The 27,474-nt window shown below is 38.3% G+C and overlaps 1 protein-coding gene across 1 annotated transcript in view; it reads right to left on the bottom strand.

The window, feature by feature from the left end:
- Window positions 1-852: 852 nt before the first annotated feature.
- LOC131706619 (adhesion G protein-coupled receptor E1-like) overlaps window positions 853-27,474 on the bottom strand; it is a 33,152-nt gene continuing 6,530 nt past the window's right edge. Inside the window, exons 2-19 of the mRNA XM_059008047.1 lie at window positions 26,929-27,243; window positions 26,077-26,388; window positions 23,667-23,795; window positions 22,593-22,745; window positions 22,121-22,267; window positions 21,878-21,927; window positions 18,290-18,394; window positions 17,108-17,285; window positions 16,627-16,740; window positions 12,328-12,506; window positions 11,163-11,333; window positions 9,540-9,740; window positions 8,680-8,897; window positions 8,409-8,475; window positions 6,280-6,359; window positions 2,705-2,861; window positions 1,949-2,044; window positions 853-1,142 (exon numbers count right to left, since the gene is read on the bottom strand). Coding sequence (XP_058864030.1) covers window positions 1,113-1,142; window positions 1,949-2,044; window positions 2,705-2,861; window positions 6,280-6,359; window positions 8,409-8,475; window positions 8,680-8,897; window positions 9,540-9,740; window positions 11,163-11,333; window positions 12,328-12,506; window positions 16,627-16,740; window positions 17,108-17,285; window positions 18,290-18,394; window positions 21,878-21,927; window positions 22,121-22,267; window positions 22,593-22,620 — 1,821 coding nt within the window. The 5' untranslated portion in view covers window positions 22,621-22,745; window positions 23,667-23,795; window positions 26,077-26,388; window positions 26,929-27,243 and the 3' untranslated portion in view covers window positions 853-1,112. The remainder of the gene's footprint in view (window positions 1,143-1,948; window positions 2,045-2,704; window positions 2,862-6,279; window positions 6,360-8,408; window positions 8,476-8,679; window positions 8,898-9,539; window positions 9,741-11,162; window positions 11,334-12,327; window positions 12,507-16,626; window positions 16,741-17,107; window positions 17,286-18,289; window positions 18,395-21,877; window positions 21,928-22,120; window positions 22,268-22,592; window positions 22,746-23,666; window positions 23,796-26,076; window positions 26,389-26,928; window positions 27,244-27,474) is intronic.

The raw sequence follows: 27,474 nt of genomic DNA, 5'->3' as shown, positions 1-27,474 counted from the left end.
ATTTCCCTTCAGACAAAGCAAGATCAGGAGACGCACCCAATGTCAGCAACTACAAGCGACAAGCAAAGGACTTCTCTTCTACAAGCAAGCTGGAACTGCGATAATATTCTGTTAATGCAACTATACTGGACTCGATCCTCAAAAGACATTGTTATCTGAAGACCTGTCTATAATTGTGTTATATTGATCATAACTGTGTCAATTTTAGAAGATCTATGCATGTTAAACCACTGAATACTAGTATGAGTTAATTATATCCTTATTAATAAACCAATTACCATACTGCTTTAAATACATATCTAAATCATTTGACTGAACTTAAGAACTCAGTATTGGTTTGAACCAATAATGATCAATATTATTTTGAATGTTTCCTAAATCAATATTTTATTCATAGCAGGCAACCCTATGTTTTGCTACTAGTGGATACATATATATGGTTAATGAAGTTTTTAAAAGTTAATGTGCCACTAACCATCTCAACAAAATAGTTACAGGATATCCGTGGTCAACTCATCAAATACACCAGAGGGAAACAACTTCAGTGTATCTTTCTGCTCAGTCAAATCTTGCCGTTTCTTTCATATGTACCCACTCCCGTTCCATCTGCCCGGGCTTGTCTACTACTCCCTGTGCATGTGCTTTCTCGTGCCACATATTATTCTTGTGCCAAACAAAGAACTTCAATTATAATTTGAAATCTTAAATAATTTACTCTCATGGTGGCGTGGCTGGATTTACAGTTTAAAATAAAGCTAGCTCTTCAACTGTCAAAAAGCTTCCACAATTCTGGGAGGTGAAAAGCAATGAAAAAAAAAAAGTATTTGCTTTGTTCATTGTAAAGCCTTTTATTTTCAGTGTTTTAACATTTTTACATAAAAAAAAAAAAATCTGGTTTAAAGTCTAAATCACCGCCAAATGTACTACTCACAATGTGGCTCACTGAAACCTATAATAACATTCCAGAAATATTTTATAGAAATAAAGAAATGAATTATTAGTACTCAATAAAGAAAATCCTCCTTCAACCCAAAGCTTGCAAATTTGAAAGCATGCAGATCTTCTTTCTTCATTTGCTCTCCTGTTTTCTTTCTTGAGAGCTCAGAGCTGCATCAGTGCACAGACTTTGCATTGGTTTCCTCCTGTAAGAAAACAATAAATGAAGAGTTGTATTGGGGGGGTTTCTGGCCTGCTAATGTCACAAGGTTGTAGGCTGAATAGTCCTTTAAGACACAGCTTGACAAAGTTCTGAGATCAGTCAGATACTGTGAACCAGACAAGCACTGATGGGCTGAATGGCCTCCTCGCGTTTGTCAAGTCTACATTTTTCTACGTTCCTACATTTCTGTGTTCCTATGTTGCTATGTTCTTATGTTCTTACTTTACTATGTTCTTATATTGCTATGTTCCTATGTTCTTATAACAGTCTTTGGAGTGGATAAGATCACACACAAGGAGTCAAGGATTTTATACAAGACAGTGTTTTTCTTGTTTTAAAGTCCTGGTTTTTAATTTAAAAAGCCAATCAAGTATTTAAAGATTAACTGAATGCCTTGTTTGTCACGGTGACAGACTGCTGTGCTATCAATGGACTCTGACGTTTGGTTAGCCAAAGTTTTCGCGTTGATTTGTTTTTTATGAAATAAATAAAATAAAAGTATAAAACAAAGAATTAATTTGTAGTATGGTACAGATTATGATCACACTAATCTAAACAGGGTCTGGTTTCTATTGGTTGGATGAATAAAAGCCTACTGTATATATTATGAATTTTAACAGAGTATAAAACATTTATTTTTAATATGGTACAACAATTGACTATGATGTAGCCCAAAACCTCTCTCTGTCTTGTACCAGCTTATAATACCCTGCATACTCGCTATATAAAATGATGAATATTGAAATGCAGAATATTTGTGGTTCCACTCTATAAGAGTTTGTGTCTCACCTTCAGAGATTCCATTGGAACTGTAGAAGATGAGACGTTGTAGCTGCCTGCCTGCCCGTGGAGGAGGCTGATCCATCTCCTGTACTCCACTCTCACCTGAGGACAAGACAGGAAATACCAGGACAATGGGGGACTGCCAGGCTGGACCACATTCAACAGGGGTCCAGTGATAGTCAGTCTTAAAAAACATTGATTTCTCTGCTGTAAAATTCTTAGAGAAATGATGCTGGGGTACCACTGCACTTGAGTCAACTTGAACATTATTTATCTGAAGAGGATCGATTCTGAGTCGTAAGCATGGGACTGAGTGGGGTAAGATGGTCAGTAAGTGACCCTTCCCAAGTTGTTGTGCTTTTACTTGTATGTCCTGTTACATGTTGCTTTTATATAAAACCCTGCTAAAGGCCACCACAGCAAAAAGGACACTTCCCAATTAAGGTCTGTTTTACAGTCCTGATTGGTTCTCTATATAATAAAGCCACCTTCAATATGATGGCCCTGTATTTAGTATTAAGGCCACCATCAGCAGTACCAAACGTATCAAGTCACCATGATGTTTTTAAAAAAGAAAACTAAAACAAATAACATTGTAATAAAGTTCTGCTTTGACTAATGTACCTTCAGCAGGAAGGCCACCCCCTATTAAGGCCTCATTTGTTTGTTCCCTTGAGTGGCCTTAAAAGCGAGGCAATCCAAGACTGCTCCGCACAATGTGGAACGGTTGGCGACACTAGGATGAGGCAGTGAATTACTTACCTGCTGATTTAGTATACAGTGCACCAGGAAAATATAGGGGCCCTGCAGGGCGTTGATAATGACAAACACCAGCGTGAAAGTGACTCCTGGAAAGAGTGCAAGCACCCAGCTGCAGCCCATGATGAGGCAATGAACAATGGCTTTGAAAATCCCCAGTCTACAGAAAAAGAAAAACACAGGACAGGCAGGGTTAGAGTTACCTGGATCAAACTGATGGGAACTACCATGAGTCTCTTGTTTGTATGGGTTTAAAAAAGGCATTACACATGAATGTCATTTTGTAATTGCTGTTTACATTCCCCTTACTATGTGATGGTGTTTGCAATCATTCTGAGGGTTCTGGGTACTGTTGCTCCAATACTGAGTAACCATGTTTCTCTAAATCTGATACCTGGCTTTGAGCTTGTCTGGAGAATCCTAACAGCTTTCCTCATTCCATTCAAATCAATTTGAATTGATTTGAATGGACAGTACTAATGATAGTCTGCAGGATAGATTCACTAGGAGGCTGTGTAGTCCAGTGGTTAAAGAAAGGGGGCTTGTAACCAGGAGGTCCCCAGTTCAAATCCCGTCTCAGCCACTGACTCATTGTGTGACCCTGAGCAAGTCACTTAATCTCCTGGTGCTTCCTCTTTCAGGTGAGACGTAATTGTAAGTGACTCTGCAGCTGATGCATAGTTCACACATCCTAGTCTCTGTAAGTCGCCTTGGATAAAGGCATCTGCTAAATAAACAAATAATAATAACTTGCAATGATGTGACTAACACTAAAACAGCTGTAGTTCCTTTTTAATCTATTACCAATCAAGAGTAATAGTCATATTAAATTAGAGATTTAGATTGATTACTAGTGTACTTAAATCTACAAATTGGGTAAAACTTTATTAATTACAAAAGGATACTCTCAATACCATTAGATCCAATATATCACAACATGATTGGTAAAGATTTTAAAAAATGGATGCAGGGCATGTCTTATGAATCTCTAGCCAGTTATAAAGCTTAGTCTAATTACAAAAGAGCCACCTATCTTATTAATTAGACCATTCTCAAATCTCCAACCAGTCACCACGAGACTTTAACCAGATTGCATTTACTAATATAAAATAAAGCTTCACATGAGTTCCTTAATTAGAAAAAAAGATCATACATTTTGTTAATACTTATAGATATCGAAAGTTGCTGATGGCAAAGTTCCTGTTTCTGTTAACATTTTTTTTTTTTTTTTCACATTCCGAATGCTTTGTAGATAAATAGCATCTCAATGTTGCAGGTTTAAGAGTTTTGTTTGACAGATAATGTACTGGTGCTTGGGTCGTCCTTGGATCCATGTAAATGTAAATATATGCTGGTTCCTGCAACCGTTACCTCGTGTAGCAAACTAATCTATCCATTTCTAACGGAACTTATTTCACTCACTGAGTCGCCAACTTCACTCCATGTACATATAAAAAACACCAGAATACGAAGACGAGGTGGGTGGGAAGCAATTTGAGATATTAAAAAATGATTGGAGAGTGTACAGGATGTTACTTACCACATCTGGTGGGCTGTGATGTGTAAAATAAACGGGAAATATGACCAGTGTCAAGAATAGACTGTACACATTATTTCCAGAAGTAGTGTTCCTAGAATTTGGCATGTAGTCTTGTGAGATGTTAACCTGGCTGAATAAACCCCTATAATCACATTGAGCTGAAATCGATCATTCACACTACGGTACAGTTCACAAGTCAAGCTACAAATGTAGCCTCTTTTTGTTTCACATTAACTTCTGTTACTATAGGCCGCTAACCTCTCCAAAAACATATGGAAATAATAGAGATATTCCTATATCCCTGGCAACACTGTAGCACGTATTTCATATCGTTGAAAAAAAAAAGTACTGTTGTTTTAATGGTTTTTGTTTGTTTTAATTTAGTCATTCCAAGTGAGTTAGGAATATTCAATGCAGTGCGCTACTTTTATACAGAGAGAAAAGGCTGGGACAGCCACATTCCATCATTTTCTTTCCTGAACAGTGAAGAATGTGCAGATATTAGAAAGATGTGCATTTACAGGAATGCTAGAGGTAGATTTTTATTTTATTTTTTTCAAATAATGCTGGCTAAAAAAAATAAAGTCTGTAAATTTGACAAATGTGCCTTCATAATGTGTAAGTTATTTAGTTAGTATTTGTTTCACATTAGAAAGCTGTTTCAGTTAATGGCGGCTTTGAAGGCGATGCTTGGTATTGCATCAAAGGGAGCTGTAATATATATTAATTTATAAACACACCCGTAATAAAAGAAAACAGATAAAGGGGAAAAAGCAGACTCCATATATATCTTATAATTATACATCATGTGGTTAAAGCTGTGGTGTTGCTTAGTAATAGTAGCAGCACAACATGCGATTGTGTAGAAATGTTTTTTTGCATGAACTCCCTAAGGGGAATTCTGGGACTTGTTTGCAGAGCACCTGGACTTTACTTATGGATCACAAGTGGTCCGTGGACTACAGGTTGGGAACCACTGCCCTGGAGGACTGTAAACAAGATTTGAAGTTAGTCCAGTGATTCTTTAGACTTAGAGCTGCACTAACTTGTTACTCATATGAACAGAACCATCTGATGTGTATTTTCACTGTATTAAACAAAGCATTGAGTTAACATCATTTTGAAAGTGAAATCAATAAAACAGTACATTGACATTTATTTAGGTACCATCTATTGTAATTGCTGATACTTTAAAAAATGAAGAAAAAAAAAAAAACGTGTTGCATGATTAAAAGCTTACACTAATTAAATGATTTTTGCAAACATCCGGTCTGCTGGGTTTCATTGACTAGGACTAAAAAGAAACACACTGTAGTTATAAAATTAGACAACTGCTTGGATGACAATTAGGACTGTTTCTTTCATTTCTGATAACTATTCTTTTCAACTTCAGTTAGTGAATATCTTCACATTGAGTGTTAGTGTAAGGGGCATTTAAGTGACACCTATATCGTATTCTTCAGTGCTGAAAGGATAACTTAGTATTTGAAAACTCTAAAATGTGCCTATTAATTTTCACGAGTGTTCTATTAAAATTAAACACAAATACAGAATGAAGAAAATGTAAGAAAACACCGCCCCACTCACTGTCGTTATCCATACACCACGGAGAAATCATCATAATAACCGAGATCTGCACTAAAAATTGAGATCAGCTGATCATGAACTTTGTTCCCTTTGTTTTTTAGTTGCAATTGGTATGGAGGTGATCCACAGACAACTGTGCTAGCTAGTATTCAAGTAGAACTACATTCTGAAGTTTATTGCTATTGACCATTCAAGACCAGCTCTCTCTCTCTCTCTCTCTCTCTCTCTCTCTCTCTCTCTCTCTCTCTCTCTCTCTCTCTCTCTCTCTCTCTCTCTCTCTGCCCCCCCGAGTGAATTACTGTTATTTCATTTCTAATCCAGGTCAAGCAGTGGATTTGAAAAAAAATAAGTAGAAACCATTTTATTAAATATCCTTAGACCAATAAAAGGAAATAAAAACGTACCGCAAACTAACAATTCAATTCAGAACCATGGGGTTACAGATGCTCACCTGGTGTCTTTGACTTTTGACTCGTCAGCATTCTGGTCAAGCCTAGTCCAGAGAATTACAGGGAAGAGAATGGTGTTGACCTGCAGGGCACAGACAAAATGAAGTGAGGGAGGAATGTGCCGGTCTAGTTACTGAGGCTGAGCTATGGAATAATGCTGTAAACATTCACCCATTGCAGTGTAAAGCTGAACAGCTGTAATGTCAGTCTACCAGGCTGGATCTTAATAAAAGTGGATTGGCAGATTACCATGATATCATTGTGATATACAGATTGTTTCATTTGCATGCCAGGGCTAAGTAAACGCACTAGTGACACGACATTAGTGAATAATTTAAACAGTAATTCCACATGTCTTACCTGTTACTTGCTCATTACCTACATAGGTCTCGAATCTACACATCTGAAATAAACACGTGTTTCAGCAAACATGCATGTTTATTTATGTGTATTTATTTTAAAACTGGCCACCAGTGTGGAGTAGTGCTTTTATGTGCTGTCAATCCCCCATTACCCCGAATACTGTAACTGATGCGTTTAACACAGTGTGGAGTAGTGGTTAGGGCTCTGGACTCTTGACCGGAGGGTCGTGGGTTCAATCTCAGGTGGGGGACACTGCTGCTGTACCCTTGAGCAAGGTACTTTACCTAGATTGCTCCAGTAAAAACCCAACTGTATAAATTGGTAATTGTATGTAAAAAATAATGTGCTATCTGTATAATGTGAAATAATGTGATATCTTGTAACAATTGTAAGTCGCCCTGGATAAGGGCGTCTGCTAAAAAAACAAACAAAAAAAAAACCATATGATATCTGGTTCTACCTTAGGTTAAAGAAATGTCTCAGTTGCCATGCCTTATGCTCAGGAAATCTGTTACACTTGCACTAACAAAGACATTTCACATCAGCAGTTTGTTCTGGGTCATGAAAGCATGCCAGTCAAAAAGGGAAACAGTGGGTTGGTTAATGACTGGATAGAAGCCATTGAAGGGGCGGGACAATTTCATTTTTCCAGGTGACCAAGGAAGTGCAACACTATCTGAAAGCAAGCCTTGAGATTTATTTAACCTAGTGTAGTACACAGATATGATGTTTTAAATAAAAACACTGGGCCCGATTTGTATGCAACATTTTTTTTTAAGCATAGGCCTACACCTCATACTTCATAATTTCTGGAAGTAATTTAGTCCAACGTGTTTTAAATTTGAATATGCACTTATTGTTTGGCTGTAGGTCTTCCGAATATGTTTCAAACCTGACACACATAGAATAGGAATAAAATAAACACAGGAATAAAATATAGGCCTTGTATTATTTAAGAATAACCGTTTTTATTTTTTAGAAACCTTTTGCATTTTAAATCAGCATTAAAGTGTATGAAGCAGGGGTGTAGTGGCAAAACAAAGTACTGCAGCCGTCCTAAAAAAAACAAATACTGGTACATTGCAAACAGTTAATATGATACCTTTTATAAGGGAACCCCTTGCAGTGTCGAAGGAGCCGGGGTTGTAAAGAAACACACACGCCATAGTTAGTTATCAGTCAGCTTGTATTTGTTCTCGCAGCTTCTGATACACACTTTGAACAAACTTCTACTTCCTATATAGGCTAATCTTTGACTCTCTGGCGGTCTATCTGTGTATTCTACAAACTCGGGACTGTGCAGTAACCAATGGAACACAGCTACTACACTACACCACCCCTCATTCAATTTCCTTTGTTTCTGTTTAATATACAGCTATGGCCAAACGTTTTGCATCATCTAGAAATGTAGGATTGAGACATCATTTTTTTTTTTTTTTAAAAACCTATATGAACATAATTTCGATCTTTTATTTAACATCATGCAATCACAGGAACTACAAAATGATATTGCAAAAGTCTACCGGAAGCAATAATGTAGCACAGTATTTCATGTTCAATTTAGAAAAGTCAAATTTTTTAATTTTTTCAGTTTTCCATTAAGTATATGGAAAACTACAATGGGGAATGTAATTCAATATATTATCGTAAGATTATTACGCAGGTTTCATTTGACTTTTTGAAACAAAATTAGTTAATTCTATAGGGTGATACAAAGCTTTTGGCCATAGCTCTAGTTTATTATCGTGCCATAAACAGATCTACTTACAGCAATTGTGACACAAACAGGACCAAGAAAACTCCAGGCAAATCCTCTGTGATGGCTCAGCCAACATCTGAGGAGTGGAAACAACAGTGTAGTGTTTATCTGTAAGGTACCTGCAGTGTGGATAGTATAAAACACCACAGTATGGTACCGCACATATACTATACAAAGAAAATGAGTGAAAACTATTGTTAAACAAAACACTGTATTACTACTGTAGGAGAACTAGGGCCCTTGCTGTACCAACCAAAGCTGTGGTTGAATTAATACTCACAACATGTCAATCCTGTACCCCTCTGGAAACACTCCAGCAGACACAGCCACGATGACAGCAGGCAGGCCGTACCCAGCCAGCAGCCCCCCTATGCTGCACGGCCTCATCTGCTTCATGTCTCTCACCAGCAGGTAGAGCTGCACTACCTCCAGGCACATCCACACGAAACTGCACAGGAAGAAGTAGTGCAGGAACCCAGCTATGACTGCGCATGGCACCTGGGAAAAGACAGACAGGGGGATCAACACAGCTGAATAACACACAGGATCTGAACACAGCCGCTTCATAATACATGTTATTAATTAAACTACGTGTGAAATAGGGACTAGGGTTATACACTTTATTAGGGTTTGGGTTGGGCCACCGCTGGCCCTGATCACAGCCTTGACACGATGTGGCACAGACTCCACAAGGTGCTGAAAGTAATATTTCAAGCATCTGGTGCTGAGAGGTAGGCAGAGCATTGTGATGGCAAAAGCATCATTCCATTTTGTACCAAATTAGATCCAATTGGATTGAGATTTGGGGATTGTGATGGCCTTGGAAGATCTCTGAAGTCTTTGTCATGCTCCTCAAAACACTTGGTATCTTCTTGACAGTATTCATCCAACTCCATTAATTATCTTGATCTACACAAGTAAGGGTATACCAGGAGAACATGCCCCACACCAGGGCAATGCCAAATCCAATTGGGTAGGGTTAGGGTTAGGGTTATGGTTAGGGACTAATTAATATTATTATCCAAAGCGACGTAGAGAGACTAGGGGGTGAACTATGCATTAATAACTGCTGCTGCTAAGTCACCTACAATAGGACCTCAGTTTTACGCTTCATCTGAAAGACGGGTAGATATCACTCACCTCCTCATTGGTTTTGGACACTCCAATTAGAAATAGAAGGTGAGCCATGAAGACACAGACACTCAGGTGCAGGTGAAGGGTGGCGCTGACATTGTGAATCGAACAGCAGAATAGGAATGTAACAATGGCAAGGCTGAGGCAGACCAGGGATGCTATCTCTGCAATGTAGACGATCACCAACAATGCATAGTAATCTTGCATCTGAAAATAACAAGAAATGTTTAGGAATCACTACATAGTCTCTTAGGAAGACGAGGGTTTATAGCATGCAACTGGAGCTAGGTTTACCATGCTGTGTCAACTTAAATCACTGGTTTAAAGGGCTTCTAATAGATCTGTCTGCTGACACGCACAATTCTCTTGATGAATGCAGCAGAATGTAGGAAATGTTAAATATTCAAAATCTCCCATTCCACAATACTTCATTTCATATTATTATAAATAAATGTTCCATCAGAAGGCTGCAAAGGCAAGACACAATTATTTGATTGATTCATTTTTTTAAAATCTCAGAGCTACTATTAAGAATGTGTGTTCTGTATGTAACCCAATGCAATCCAGTGTAAGCAGAAACACTGTTTTTCCACCCGGGGTTTTCGTGTGCAAGAAGTTTGGTTCTAATGATTGTAAACAGTGGCTGGGTCTATGGCGCTGTCCTGTGTACTACAGTATGCAATGTAGCTGTGTGTCTCCTTCAGCACTAAAATGTATGGTGAAAAAAAATACAAAAATCTGGATATCATAAGTTTATAGATATACACATACATTACGGTTCATGTGTAAAACTGGTAAATGTGTAGATTTACCAGCTCAGCGGTCAATGTATAAAGCAGCTTGTTTACAGCACAGCTTTTTCCATCCAACTGAAGGACTTGCAGTCTCAGTATTTATTCACATTTTTGTGTACCTACATTATCTTTTTCTGATTTTGCTCCTTTTGGTACACAGCAGTTTTCCTTTTTCAAATAAATACACAGACACATATACTGACTGTGCTTTTGAGTTAGACAAGAATGTGTGAGGATGCGCCGCATGATTGGTGTTTCTTATGCAGCTAGTTTGTGCAGCGCCACAGAGATGCCTGGCTGGTAAATTGGATAATTGAATGTGTGTCAATGGGAATCTCTGACAAAGGGAAATTGTTCATTTGCCAGGTGGAGTCAGCGTGGCTTTTGAATCTTTCCTCCAGTATGACAAACAGTATAAAGGATTCCATGCCAGCGAAGGTAAAGACAAATGGTTCCGGGTTGCTACTGCTACACAGGATGTAGTCAGTGTGGTGTCCCAGCTGCACTCTCATCAGTGCTTTCCTTTTGACTGTCTAGTGAAAGTGATTTGTGGGGAACTATACCGTGCTGGGTCTAAGATTGCTGGCACCCTAGCAATGGCTCTATTGCTACTGAAGATTGTGGAAATGAGTGCCAATAAATCTGACTGGCGTATTGCAATCTCTCTGTGCTCCATCAGCTGATCCCTACCCCTTTACAAAAAATTATATTTATAAAACTATTTGACAAATGTATCGACTAGATGTCTTTTCTCATTTTTGTAATGGATTCTGGCTAATTGTAGTTTGTCCACAAACTACTGTTTCCTGTTCCTATTCTCACTCAATGTCAATACCTGTGATTCTCTTCTTTCCATTAATACAGTGAAGCTGGAGAGGTGGTCACAGCTGCACACAGTGTGTGTTTGGTTTGAGTAGAACTTTGTGCAGCCTTCAGTGGACCAGGATCCTTCCGTCCCTTCGTATTTCCAGTAGACACACATCACCTCCTCTTCTGCTGTTTTTAACTAGTTAGATATTCAAGAACAGACACGTTGTTAAACCTCAGACTGTGTCTACATTAAGACAGGGTACAATAATGAAAGCTTCAGTCTATAAAATACAGGTAAGGGGATATTTATGAGAAATGATAAATACAATAATGAAACTGTTTACATAGTGAAATATTCAAATCTAATAATTTATTAATACTAAGACCTTTAAAAAATGAAGAAGTATGTCAGTAACATATGTCTCCCGCCACAACTGTGAATTCAAAATCAGAGCTATCAGTATGATCAATCAATCATATTTTTATATAGCGCCTTTCACGACAGGTCGTCACAAAGTGCTTTACAAAGATAAAAAAAACAATACATATTTAAAAAAACAACAATAAGCAGTAAAAAAGAATAAAAACAAAACAGTAAAATATGTAAAAAAAAAAAAAAAGGGGGGGGGGGTAAAAAATTAGGATATATAAGCTATATTATGAAAACGTGTTTTTAATCTAGTTTCCCAATATCATCACTTCTGTTTTGTCTGTCTTTAACATTAAAAAGTTATTAAACATCCAGGTACTCAAAATGTTAGCAGCAGATACACATAGCCCTGTTTGAGGGACAAGTAAAGCTGAGTATCATCAGCATAACAGTGGAAACTAACGCCATGTCTACGACTGTCACCCAAGGGTAACATATAAAGAGAAAATAAAACTGGGCCAAGAATTGAACCTTGAGGGACCCCACAAGTAACCACTGATAAAAAGGAGGTCTCCTCCTCAATTTCTATAAACTGAAACCTGTTTGAGAGATACTACAGATGTGACATGTGATATATGTATAGCAGTATGGCTTCCTCCACCATATCACCTTCGTAGGAGAACCCCAACCTGGGATCATTCGATAGTTCTCTGTGGTGTTGGATTTCATGGGGTATCCACTATCCCACTACACACTGATAAACCAGACTGGAATTGAGTTGTACCCCACCCCCACAGTTTCTCAGCATATGTTCCCCTACCTTATTGTGATAGAAGGTTAAATTGACAGGTGCTGAAAGTTTGTGTTTGCTGCCTACAGTAGCAGTAACCACTGGGGAGTTTAACTGGATAGAGCCCTGTGAAGAGCGATTCTGATAGAAGCCTCCATCCAAGACAGACTCCATTCCAGTGTACGAGACAAACCCAGCTGTTATCTGACCTGTGAAGACAAAGAAGTGAACACCCCAGGAACAGACAGACACCCTCGTATAGCACCAGAATCTGAAACTCAGTAACTTAAACTAAATAGTGACAATACCAGGTTTCATGACGATTAGATAGGCGGTTCACCAGACATTTGGAGAAATCTCCCCGGTGCCCTGTGCACAGCGGGTTACCAGTCAGTTACCTTGGAAATTTTAAATATGCATCAACTACTTTTGTGAAAAATTCCCTGTAGAACTGCCAGGTGGCACGTTTTTCTTTAGAAGCAGCTATTGTGTTCACCATGTAGAGTGTGACAGGAGACAGACAGACAGACACGATCAGCACTAAGGGTCATTGTTTGAATAAAGACCCTAAAAAGGTAAGCAGAGAGTCAAAAAAAAAACTTATATATAATGCTATTTACTCTAAGATAACAAAGCAGGAAACAAAAACATACTTAGTTAATGAAAAAGTACCATGCAGTGGTGGGTGAAACAGCTATATCATTAAAGCCATTACCCTCCACATTATTCTATCATTAGCCATTATCCTCCATATTATTCTATCATTAGCCATTATCCTCCACATTATTATATCATTAGCCATAACCTTCCACATTATTATATCATTAGAGCCATTACCTTCCATGTTATTATATCATTAGCCATTACTACAACCCTGTGTTTTTCGCAAATACGAAATAAAACGAAATGTAACATATAAAACGAAATAAAACAAAATGCAAATATAAAAAGAAATAACATGGGCTCCCGAGTGGCGCATCCAGTAAAGGCACTCTGCGTGGAGTGCAGGATGCGCCCTAAAGCCTGGAGGTCGCCGGTTCGGGTCCAGGCTATTCCACTGCCGGCCATGGACTGGAGTTCCCAGGGGGCGGCGCACAATTGGCCGAGTGGTGCCCATGGTGGGGAGGGCTTAGCTCGGCCAGGGTGTTCTCGGCTCACCGTGCACCAGCAACCCCTGTAGACTGACCGGACACCTGCGGGCCTGCCTGCAAGCGGCCCAGAGCTGCGGATGGCTGACGACACGCGTTTCCGAGGACGTGTGTGTTCGTCTTTGTCTCTCCATTCAGCACAGGGCTTGCAATGGTGAGCCAGGCTTAAAATTGGACATTTCAAATTGGGGAGAAAATGGGGTAAAACAGACAATTGGAGATTCCAAATTAAAAAAAAAAAATAACATAAAAAATCATTATAAAACAAACAGAGTGACATTTGTAAATTGTGAGGTTTATACAGAACATACTTTAAATAAATACTCGCAATCGTAGTTGTCAAGGCTCAGCCGTTACCATAGACACGGTCTGAAGGGAAACGGAAGCTCTGACTAGCACTTGCGCAGATGCATAATTTGAATTGAGTCGTTTGGGAATTAAAATTGTGATGGAAGAGAAGAGACGTTTGTTTCTAAAATGTCTAAACCGTGCATAACAATTAAACATGTGTATGCAGCCGACGCTGACAAAATAATGAAGTGCAGATTTTGCAGCTGTTGGCTGGAATGGGAGTCGAAAGATACTGTCGTTAAGCATCATTATCTTATTGTATTTTTATAGACGGCATGGGCAGTATTTACTGTAAATAGACAGTTAATTAAAAAGAGTGGGGAACTTCACGTTACTGTTACTGCTACTAATGAGAAATTATGGTAACTAAATAATTTTTCTGTGCGAGGTCTGTTTGTCAAAATTGCATGTAGTTAAAACATGATGTATACTATACTATTATTGATATACATCGAATTGAGTTATTTTATTAATGTGTATCTGTAGTAAAACGACATTTGTGAAAGATACAACAAAATAAAGTGACATCTGTGAAGAATAAAATGCAAAATTATAACAAAATAAAAATAATTTCACTTGGCTCTAGCCATTACCTTTCACATTATTATATCATTAAACACATTACCCTCCACATTATTCTATCATTAGCCATTACCTTTCACATTATTATATCATTAAACACATTACCCTCCACATTATATATATCATTAAAGCCATTACCCTCCACATTATATATATCATTAAAGCCATTGCCCTCCACATTATTCTATCATTAGTCATTTCCTTCCATGTTATTCTATCATTAGCCATTACCTTTCACATTATTCTATCATTAAAGCCATTACCCTCCACATTATTATATCATTAAAGCCATTGCCCTCCACATTATTATATCATTAAAGCCATTACCCTCCACATTATTATATCATTAAAGCCATTACCCTCCACATTATTATATCATTAGCCATTACCCTCCACATTATATATATCATTAAAGCCATTGCCCTCCACATTATTATATCATTAAAGCCATTGCCCTCCACATTATTATATCATTAAAGCCATTGCCCTCCACATTATTATATCATTAAAGCCATTGCCCTCCACATTATTATATCATTAAAGCCATTGCCCTCCACATTATATACAGACGTGATCAAATTTGTTGGTACCCTTACAGCTCATTGAAATAATGCTTCATTCCTCCTGAAAAGTGATGAAATTAAAAGCTATTTTATCATGTATACTTGCATGCCTTTGGTATGTCATAGAATAAAGCAAAGAAGCTGTGAAAAGAGATGAATTATTGCTTATTCTACAAAGATATTCTAAAATGGCCTGGACACATTTGTTGGTACCCCTTAGAAAAGATAATAAATAATTGGATTATAGTGATATTTCAAACTAATTCGTTTCTTTAATTAGTATCACACATGTCTCCAATCTTGTAATCAGTCATTCAGCCTATTTAAATGGAGAAAAGTAGTCACTGTGCTGTTTGGTATCATTGTGTGCACTACACTGAACATGGACCAGAGAAAGCAAAGGAGAGAGTTGTCTGAGGAGATCAGAAAGAAAATAATAGACAAGCATGGTAAAGGTAAAGGCTACAAGACCATCTCCAAGCAGCTTGATGTTCCTGTGACAACAGTTGCAAATATTATTAAGAAGTTTAAGGTCCATGGAACTGTAGCCAACCTCCCTGGGCGCGGCCGCAAGAGGAAAATCGACCCCAGATTGAACAGAAGGATAGTGCGAATGGTAGAAAAAGAACCAAGGATAACTGCCAAAGAGATACAAGCTGAACTCCAAGGTGAGGGTACGTCAGTTTCTGATCGCACCATACGTCGCTTTTTGAGCGAAAGTGGGCTCCATGGAAGAAGACCCAGGAGGACTCCACTTTTGAAAGAAAAACATAAAAAAGCCAGACTGGAATTTGCTAAAATGCATATTGACAAGCCACAATCCTTCTGGGAGAATGTCCTTTGGACAGATGAGTCAAAACTGGAGCTTTTTGGCAAGTCACATCAGCTCTATGTTCACAGACGAAAAAATGAAGCTTTCAAAGAAAAGAACACCATACCTACAGTGAAACATGGAGGAGGCTTGGTTATGTTTTGGGGCTGCTTTGCTGCGCCTGGCACAGGGTGCCTTGAATCTGTGCAGGGCCCAATGAAATCTCAAGACTATCAAGGCATTCTGGAGCGAAACGTACTGCCCAGTGTCAGAAAGCTCTGTCTCAGTCGCAGGTCATGGGTCCTCCAACAGGATAATGACCCAAAACATACAGCTAAAAGCACCCAAGAATGGATAAGAACAAAACATTGGACTATTCTGAAGTGGCCTTCTATGAGTCCTGATCTGAATCCTATCGAACATCTATGGAAAGAGCTGAAACTTGCAGTCTGGAAAAGGCACCCATCAAACCTGAGACAGCTGGAGCAGTTTGCTCAGGAAGAGTGGGCCAAACTACCTGTTAACAGGTGCAGAAGTCTCATTGAGAGCTACAGAAAACGTTTGATTGCAGTGATTGCCTCTAAAGGTTGTGCAACAAAATATTAGGTTAGCGGTGCCATCATTTTTGTCCATGCCATTTTCATTTGTTTTATTATTTACAATATTATGTTGAATAAAAAATCAAAAGCAAAATCTGATTTCTATTAAATATGGAATAAACAATGGTGGATGCCAATTACTTTTGTCAGTTTCAAGTTATTTCAGAGAAAATTGTGCATTCTTCGTTTTTTGTGGAGGGGTACCAACAAATTTGAGCACGTCTGTATATCATTAAAGCCATTGCCCTCCACATTATTCTATCATTAGTCATTACCTTCCATGTTATTCTGCTGGAGGGATCTCATGTTTATTTCCAGGATGTTGTTCTTGGATTGTAACATTTCAGATCCAGGGGTGAGGTACGTCGGTACAATCAGTAGCTCCATATCTAAAAAGAACCGAAAAAGAATCTCCTTGGTTAATGTATACCAGAAGAACCAGAGCCCTAAAAAGTCATGATCATTCCTCTCTATATCTGCCTTTACCTGCAATTGAACTGCACTGAGCATGTCTGGAGAATCCTAAGTGCTGGCAATGAACATCCTTCCTCATTCCATTCAAATAATATGACAATGAACTTTAACTCTGCCAGCCCGGTCACACTGTCACATGTTCAGCCCTGGCACTTAGGATTCTACAGACAACACAATAAGCAGCTCAAAGCCAAATAACGGCAGATTTAGAGAATACTGGTAATAACTCAATATGAGAGAGACTGAGCCACTCAGAATGATGTGGGATAGTAAGGAAAATACCTAGATTTTGTGTGTTCATGTTTTTCCTTAACAGAGTCTCTGAAGACTCAGTCAAGTGCAGCACTGCCCTCTCTACAATGTCCAGGTATGCTTGAGTTGCAACAGACTTCTCATCCCTGGTCAGGTTACTCCACAAGGAAGTGTCATTCAGAGCAGAGCTTAAAACACCAACCACTTGCTGAAAGGGAGATTACATGTACCTCCATTAATCACATAAAGCAGCTATAAACTGAATGAAAAGCGGTGAATCAGTTAAAAAAAAAAATCCACTTTTAATAATATAACTGGATTATTTGAACATCAGTTGTATATCCTGCTTAACATGTTTTAATACAATTAATATTCATTCAAAATCCATTGCTGAATACCATTGATAACATAAAATGTATTTAGTAGATATAAAGAATTGCAATACAAGTGTTGACAGCGGCAAGTAGCACAAATGTACTAAAAATGGCGAGGTTTCAATTCCTGTACTATTGGTTTGTAAGAAGTGTTATACAAACATGTCAGTTTTCAAAGTGATTGACTTTCAGATAGGAAAACAAGCTGTGGATGTGGTGACAAGCACACACTTTTCTAACAAGCACACATTTTTCTAACTAGCACACACTTTTCTAACTAGCACACACTTTTCTAACTAATACAGCTTTCTTTGCCGAATCCAGTTTTCAGTTGCATTGAAATTAAATAATCAATTTAAAAATCAAAGAGTGACATCATACACACGTTTTAATTGCGTAATTGTGGTGATGTCATACACACGTTTTAACCTCTTAATTGTATTAGGAATAGTATCACTGGTCTCCTCAGGGGTTAGACGATTTCACTCTCCAGGTGAAATTACCAGATTTCTTTAACCTAGCAGCACGTATCTTGTTTTAAAATAGAAACACATGTTTGCTGAAAGGTTTCCCATACAGGGTGACCTCGATATTGAAGGTGGTCATTGCAGTCAATTCAGGACTTAATTTCAAGGTGGCCTTTTTACTGGGGTGGCCTTATCCAGTAGATATATATTCCAATGTAGTTTCTAAAAGTAAAGATTTTAAATCAGTGTGTTACTGGATGGGAAGCCAGTGAGGATCTGAAAGGAATAGGGTGATGAGATGAAGCCTCTAGGGTTGCAGCCCCCAAGCAAACACTTCAGAGGAACATTAGGAGTACACAGTCAGTCCTGACCTGCAGCTGATATTCAGAACTGGACCAAGTGAACTTGGTGGAAGTTAGGTTTGTGATGAAACAAAACCAGGTGCTGGAACTATTGAGGTATTTCTCTACTCCTCCCTGTAAAAGAAAAAATGACACAAACTGATTAAAGGACTGCTAGCCCAGGCTTACTGATTTCCTCATTAGGCATCTTGGTAGCTTTTGTATTTATATATATATATATATATATATATATATATATATATATATATATATATATATATACACACACACACACACACACACACACACAGAGTATATACACACACATTTTTATTGAACATTAATCATATAGATAACAGTTCCATTGTTAAAATGTTCAATAAGACAATTCCATACAAGAGTTACTACAGAAGAAATTCAGCAAGTGTAAATTAACATTTTATTATTAATAAATAAATAAAATAGGTCCCTTCATAAATAGAAGAAATATACCAGTAATTACTAAAAACAGCAGTGCTGTTTATGGAAAGACAAATGTGGATATTTTACAGTGAATGTTTTGATATTGTAAGATTTTAACAATTACTGGACACATATCTTGAATCATATTTCCAACATACTTACCATAAACCCACTGTATTACAATCGGTGGATTTAACATCTAATCTGATTCAACCAAAAGTTAAAGAAAAAAATGTCTGTTTTTTGTTTTCTGTCACTGATACCTGCATTTCATCAAAACCAGTGATATATCGACAGCTGCAAATGTTGTGCACACTCATTGCAGAATGGCTGGTTTCTACAGCTGCTCTCAGCATGCATTTTGTTATGATAGCGTGGTTCAGATTATTGACCAGTTTAGACTAGCAGGGTTTACGGTATGTTAAAGTCATGGGCTCTGAGTTTGACTAGGGATGGGGCGGTCAATTGTGTTCTGAGTTTGACTAGGGATGGGGGGGGCTGTCTCGGACCCACAGGCAATCCCCTATGTGAATAATAATGAGAAAGGGAATGGGAAAGGCATTTTTTTCCGCCTCCCTGCCACGAATCCTGACTTCGCTGTGTTCGTGAATACGCTGGGAGTGAACTCGAGTGAACCGTGGATCAAAGGAGCATGTGCGTGAGACACACGATACATAAGAAGTGGGACGCAGAAACAAGTGCTGCAGTATTTTTCTAATTAAAAATAATTCTCTAAATCTGACCTCCTTTTCTTTCCCTCCTCCTCCCCCTCCTCTGATCTCTCTATCTCTGTTCCTCTGGAATCTACCACACTCTCTCCCTCTTCCTCTGCTAAGAACCTTGGAGTCACCCTTGACCCCTGCCTCTCTTATTCCCAGCACATCTCCACTCTGGCACGCACTTGCCGATTCTTCCTGAGCAACATCCGAAGAATCCGACCCTTCCTCACCAACTATGCTACCCAGCTTCTGGTCCAGGCCCTGGTACTCTCCCGCCTAGACTACTGCAACTCCCTCCTGGCTGGCCTCCCTGCGTCTGCCACCCGTCCGCTCCAGCTCATCCAGAACTCTGCTGCCCGCCTGGTGTTCTCTCTGCCTCGCTTCGCCCACGCTACTCCACTACTCCGCTCGCTCCACTGGCTCCCGATCACCGCTCGCATCCAGTTCAAGACTCTTGTACTTGCCTACAGATGCCTTGACCAGACTGCACCCAGCTACCTCCAGACCCTCATCTCTCCCTACACCCCCACTCGACCTCTCCGCTCCGCCTGCACTAGAAGACTAGCTCTACCTCCACTACGCTCCCCTGCCTCCAGAGCCCGCTCCTTCTCCACCCTTGCTCCGCAGTGGTGGAATGACCTTCCTACAGATGTCAGGACTGCCCAGTCCCTGACCACATTCCGGCGCCTCCTTAAGACTCACCTCTTCAAAGAGCACCTGTAGAACTCCTCTGTTTGTATCCTGGGACACTATCACCCTTCATGTAAATGTGCTTTATTTTGCTCTTATCTGCCCCCTATTTTACTGCATTTAATCCTGTACTTCAGAATACTGTAATCTGCCAAGTGTTTAACCTGTAGTACTTTGTATTTAATCACATCCTGATGTAACTATCACTATTATCTGCTGTATTATTGAATTGTGGTATGTCACACTTGTACCTTGCTTGAACAAAAGTTATTGTATTCTTGCTCTTATTGTATTACTTGTATTGTAACACTTGAAATGTATTTGCTTACGATTGTAAGTCGCCCTGGATAAGGGCGTCTGCTAAGAAATAAATAATAATAATAATAATTCTATAAATAACATGTATATATTAAATGCCAAATCATAGTTTTCAAGGAAAAAGGATTGGAGGGATAAGGGAGCAGAGGCTGGGAGAGGATGGTAACATTCAAGCGAAAACAAATAAAAAATCTGAAAATTCTGGGAGACATCTCATTAGCGGGTAGGCACTAGCCCCAGCAGCCAGCAGATGAGAGGTCTAAGAAAAGTCTTCTTTGTGGGTTTTGATCTGAAACTGGGGAAGGTAGCTGTAACTCTTAAGATCTGAGACTTGACTATTATCGTTTGGTTATATTCCAATCCACTGTTACTTTGTTTTGTTTATTTCATTTATAGAACTGTACAGTTTGAACTGCATCCAAATATGAAGTTACTGCAATTACTAATGTAATATGTTTTAGTATATTGTACTGGTGTACATGGCTGTGATCACAGTTTTGAATACTGTGTTCATTACCATAATTATTTTGGACAGCTTTGTTTTTGATTTGAGCAGCTTAGTAATAATTCAGATTTGTGTTGATACAACATCCCATCTCTGGCATTATTAAAAATAAAAAAAAAAGAAGAAAAAAAAGCTACCTGTGTTTTTACAAATGTGTCAATTTGAAAGGCAGCATTTAAGCTTTGCTAACATGAAAATAATTTTAGGTTGTGTAAGTCGTTTAGAAATTCTGTATTTTGGGCATAGTCACTCATTATAGGCTACGGTTTGCATTCAAGTTTGTATTTTTTTCACAATGTTTCTTTGAAAAACGTTAGCTGGCTCAGCTGCAAAGTGAGCTGAAATGTGTAAAATTAAGAAAATATATTTAACAAGTGTCCAGTTGGTTTATCACTTGGTTTGTCAAATTTGCTCTTTTACGCTTACAGTCTCTGTAGCTTTAACCCTCATCACACCACCAGGGTCCTCATGCCTCCGGGCCCTGACCATAAACTATGTTACCTTACGCTTCAGCCCCCCCAAATGTAAAAGTAAAAGTTATTCTGCAATGGTAGTAAATTAAAGTCATTCTACAATGGTAGGAACATTTAGGGCTGCATTAGTTGGATATCTGAGCGTGGTTAATGGAACAAATGTCCCAAGCAGAATTTTGACTGTTCTTTGTGTGGGTGTAGGCTATGATTTATCATGAAAGGTCATAGTTTGTATTTGACAATGTGAATGGCTATATGTTACTAACATAATTTAACAATAGCCTGCTGAAAGATGTAACATCAGGATTTGCTGATTTTTTAGCTCCAGGTCTCATGGGTCCTGCAGTGAGATGAATGGAGTAAGACTACCCTACAGCACAGGAAGTGGTTAGGTACCAAGTAGTGGCAGTTAAATACAAATAGGAATTTAGCATCCCTTGTAGTCACCTACTTCATAATATATAATGCTGCAGGTTTGCACAGTTTGAATCTTGGTGAAGTCTGAAAATACAAGAGAGAGTGAGAAAAGATTACAGTTTAACAGCAAAGTTGACATCCCGGAACTAAAACAAAAATGATTTTATTGTCATAATTCAGTTAAAAGATCCATCACTCAGTTACTAAAGATACTGTTATTACTAAAGTTTTCCCCCATTGGATCAATTGATGGTTTAGTGCAATCTTTGCAGTTTACCTTCACATTGTATTTCATTGGGTAGCCATTTCAATCCAGTAGTAGGAAAATATCCTGTTTTACAGGAGCAGCTGTAGCTGCCGACAGTGTTGGCACATTGTGTATTCGGACCACAGATCAGGGGGGTTTCAGTGCACTCATCGATATCTGCATGCAAACAAATTACAAACATGAATTAGCATCCACTTTCACATCACTTTTGCCACAAACGTGTGATCAAGAACGAAGCATCCGTTGTCACAGCGTGGTGCATTCACTCCTTGCGCCATGTCATAGGATAGACAGATACATTGACTAATGTGTAAAGTTAAGACCACCAGCTTTGTTTTGGTTCACAAAAACACCAGTTTTTTTGTTTCATTGGGTCCCCTTATTATCCACTACAATGACTGTGGATGAATATCCAGTGCTGTGGTAGAGGTTGGTACAGTACTGTGAGTACAGAGCATTGTACGGACTCCTCTGAACAGACCTTTACAGGTGTTTTCACTGGCTGTCATGAAGTGCTCCTGTCCTGAACTGGCCCTGAAGCCCTTGTTGCAGGTGCAGCTGTAGTTTCCAATTGTGTTCTCACACCAAGCATTCGGGCCACAGTGGGTGCCATTCTTTATACACTCATTGATATCTGGAGAACAATGGAAAAATACATTTTAATAATGACATACATTGATCTGATAGGACATACAGTATAGACACATTGGATGTTTAAGACAAACCAGTGGTTGTTTTGCACAGATAGTCTAATGCAGTCAACTCAGCTGGCTGTGTAGTACTGTACGTGATCATATTTGCATACAAAAAAAAGATGGAAGTTTTTATTATTCCATAAGAAACCTATGCTGGCATAATTGCTTTTACGTAGTTAAAATGTTATCCATACCTAAAAAAACACTCAACAGTGCTGAATTTGGAAATATTGAAACTCAACCAATTAAATTACAATGTTTTGACTATAAGTCTTTCAGTGTCTGCAATGTCTTCAAGACGTTGGTCATTAAATTTACTATTTCTGTAGTTAAAATGTTAACAGCAAAAATAAATAAATAAATCATTTACTGAACGTTAATATTTTTATGACCTTTACAGCCAACATTCCTATGAAGACATTTCTCAAAGCAAAATTGCCTCTCAACCACAGTAAATCTACCCTCACAATATAATTCATAAATATTAATGAGTTTAGAAATGGGACATAGCTTCAAATTAAACATATACATGCTTTACGTTATGTTGGTGTCAATGAAATAGAATGAAAACATCACAAAACAAAGCATTGCCTTGTTTGCCCTTGTCTACACAATACTTGAGTACCAGGCAATAACAATCTGGCAGTGTGATTTAATATAGAACCACTCATATTTTATCTTCAATTCTTGATATAAAGTATCCTTTTGATTTCACTTACTGATTTTCACTTTGCTTGTTCCATAGAAATTCATCATCTCTACAGAATTGTAAGAGATTAGGATTTAAACTGGAATTAAATGGGACATACTCTGTACTACATATACATGTCATTAAATAGATTTTACTGCAAAGCTTCTACCTTCACACTGTCCTGTTGCGTTCCCAACATTAGTATATCCTGGGTGACAGTCACACCAGTAGCCATTAGTTGTGTTGACACAATTTCCATTGGAGCCACAAACCGGAGGACTAACAAAACACTTTGCATCTGAAAAAAAATGTAACGGGTATTAATAGCAATTACTATACCTTTAGTAATGTATAGAATAAAGTTAACACACACAAGTACTTGGTACACCAGAACCGACTGATGATATAGCTAGTAACCTGTTCCATCTCATTAAGCATACAAAATGACAAAGCTTTACAAATCATTAAATTAATGCAATTCAGTAAAACTTTAACACCTACAGTTAAGGTAATGAAATACTGTAATTAAACGTACCATATACCAAAGCAATTCAGTACAACTTTGACACATTACAGAACTTTAGGAATCATTCCACTTCAGTGAAATGTTTCTATACTTTGATACTTGCTGTTAAGGCATTGTAATAACATGCAATTGAAATGAATAAAATAAAAGTTCTTAGCTGCTCAATAACAGACAGGATCTCCAGCACTTACTGACGAAATAGAAGAAAAAAGAAGAATGAGGTGACTGTTTTAATTTGCTTAACTGCAACAATTTAAAAGCACACAATGCTCCATCTAAGGTTTTGGTGGTCTGAATAATTCTGTCCTTTTTTGGCAGCTAAATCTAATAACCATTTTAGCAGAAGAAGCTGTGTGTGTAATACACCACATGTAATTCATCATATGATTACAGGTGCATTCGGTTGATTATAGACAATACGGTTGATCAAAGATCGGATAATTGACTCTCTACTGTATAATAATTAGAACATAACACTATAATGCATCTAAATTGAAAGTGTTACATAGATCGAATCAATGCAGGAAGGGATGCATGGATGCAGGAAGGGATGCATGGATGCATAAAATCTGACAGTGGCAATGGGGCTAATCAATAGGTGAAAAGATAAGGCTATGGAAGTACTAATATTAATAAATATCTACAATTTTGGCTAGAATTTAAAGCGACGTGAGCCATGAAAACCACATATGACTGGAGACATGCATGTATTCTCTCTCTCTCTCTATTAAATACACACACATACACACATACATACATACATGGTATTCCATTGATTTGTATAATGTTCATGCCAGTATTTTCTGAAAACAAGACCTGACAGCCCGACATTGTACTTAACTATTAGACAAAATATTGACATTACTTAAAAACTGCTGCTATAATCATGATTAATTTATTATTAATAGCGTTATCATTCAATTACACCAGGAGGCTGTGTGGTCCAGTGGTTAAAGAAATGGGCTTGTAACCAGGAGGTCCCCGGTTCAAACCCCACCTCAGCCACTGACTCATTGTGTGACCCTGAGCAAGTCACTTAACCTCCTTGTGCTCCGTCTTTCGGGTGAGACGTAGTTGTAAGTGACTCTGCAGCTGATGCATAGTTCACACACCCTAGTCTCTGTAAGTTGCCTTGGATAAAGGCGTCTGCTAAATAAACAAATAATAATAATAACCACTTTTTTTTTTTTTTTGACAATGAAGGTAACCTATACTGTGTCACCCAAATGCTTATAAAGTCAACAAAAACATGTTTTCCCTTCATTGTAAATAAAAACTTGATTTGGTATAATTTAATTATAATGCTATTAATAATAAACAAATCACTTTATAATGCTTTTTATTTATTATTTTCTCCGTGGTCCGGATTTGAACCGCCAACCCTCGGCACTAAAGGCAGACAGGCTACAGTTTTGTTAAAAAAGAAACAAGGCCCAGGGGTCACAAATGGAGATTAGATAAAGGGGCATTCAGAACAGAAAATAGGAGGCACTTTTTTACACAGAGAATTGTGGGAGTCTGGATAATCGTAAATCAGCATTTTATATGTGAAGTTATCTAAATAAATGTACATTCTGCATGACAAACTGCACAATTTTAAATGAAGTTTACGAAACAGATATTCCCATTATTTTTTATTTCCATTTGGCTGCTGTTCGCGGGTGAGAGAGCCGTCTCCCTGTATGCTAGTAGTTTCCATAACAGCTAATTACGCTTCCATTCATTTCTTGATCTCGTTAACATGCATTTTGATTAACGAGTTCCCCTTATTTAGTCGTTGAGACAGGAAGTGATATACGTGACCTGCGACAATTAAGCTTTTTAACAAGAAATGCGTTCATAATGACCTCCTCGACTCAATTTCAAAGCATTAACAGATTGATTTAATTAACACACTTAGTTTGAAAATCACTTGCTACTAAAGCTCTCGTTACTATACCATGAGTTAAATACAATAAAAATGTTTTTTGAATATCCTGCCCACAGCGACATCAATAAATCGAAATAAAATCTAAGGAATGTTGAGGATGAAGATGGAATGTGTGGCTCCTACCTGAACAGATCACTCCAGCATCCTCAAAGTGATGACAGTTGCGCCAATCCCACGACAATGAACAGTCCCACAGGGCAGACTCAGAGCCATGACAGAAAGCATAACTCAGCCAGATGGGTCCAGAACCTTGTCCAAAGTGAGCATTGCGCGGTGCAGACTCAGCAGATCCACAGCCCAGCTGTTTACACACAACTCCAGCAACTGAGAGATCCCAGTAATTACCACAAACTGTTCCCCATATTCCAGCATGGTAAATCTCCACTCTGCCAGCACAGCGATGGCCTCCACCAGCCAGCCTCAACCTGTCCTCACCTTCAAAATAAGAGGGATTGGGAATATTACACCGCATTTGAAACAAGGTGTGCAGCTTAAATTGTTTTGCAGCCCATGGTTTTAAGAATTAGCAGGACAATATGCAAACTGAGAATCTACAAACTGGCAATATATCGCATCACAATAGTTTTTTAGAATTCACACTTATATGAATTCTGTTAAGCATAAACATATGAGGGTGCAGCTAAGTAAATAGTTGTACCATAGGAACTTCAGAGACACTTCCTAGGTTTAGATACTGTTGCGAGAGATCAATATATGAGGACACAGAAGACTAACACATGAATGTAAGATGGCTGTTGTACAAGTTCTAAATCAGACAAGTTCTAATATACACTTTTAATTGACATAAATGAATGTCTATAATTTATTAAGAACCCATAACTCAACTAACACAACTAAACCCAAAGGAAGCCAAACACAGAGACAACATCATTCAAACTTTACATCACCCAAATGTTACAAATTGTGAAACTATACACAGCATAAACGAATGTGACAGGAATGTGCGTCCGCTACCTGAACAGATCACTCCAGCCTCTTCATAGTGACCACAGTCACGCACACCCCATCCACTTGATGAGCAGTTCCACAGTGCAGACTCAGAGCCATTGCAGGATACATCATTCACCAAAATGGGTAAGGAACTTTGTCCAAAGTTAGCACTGCGTGGTGCAGACTTAGCAGATCCACAGCCCAGCTGTCTACACACAACTTTAGCATCTGAGAGATCCCAGTGATGGTCACAAACTGCCCCCCACTGTCCCTGATGAAGAACCTCCACTCTTCCTTCACAGAGATTGGCTCCACCCACCAGCCTCAATATGTCATCATCTTCAAAAGAGGGAACAGAGTAACATTAAATAAGCAAGTCATAAGGGAATATTATCTAATACATACACTGGGATCAGGGCTGGGACCCTTGTGGTTTCTTATCTAGAATAATGACCTTATATTATTATTATTTATTTCTTAGCAGATTACAAGATATTACAAGATATCATATTATTTTTACATACAATTACCCATTTATATATCTAATTTGTAAGATTTGCATACGACAGA

Source organism: Acipenser ruthenus, chromosome 36 (assembly GCF_902713425.1).
Source record: "Acipenser ruthenus chromosome 36, fAciRut3.2 maternal haplotype, whole genome shotgun sequence".
In the NCBI taxonomy this organism is placed as follows: domain Eukaryota; kingdom Metazoa; phylum Chordata; class Actinopteri; order Acipenseriformes; family Acipenseridae; genus Acipenser; species Acipenser ruthenus.
Note: the sequence above shows the minus strand (reverse complement) of the source record. Positions and strands in the feature narration are given on the sequence as shown.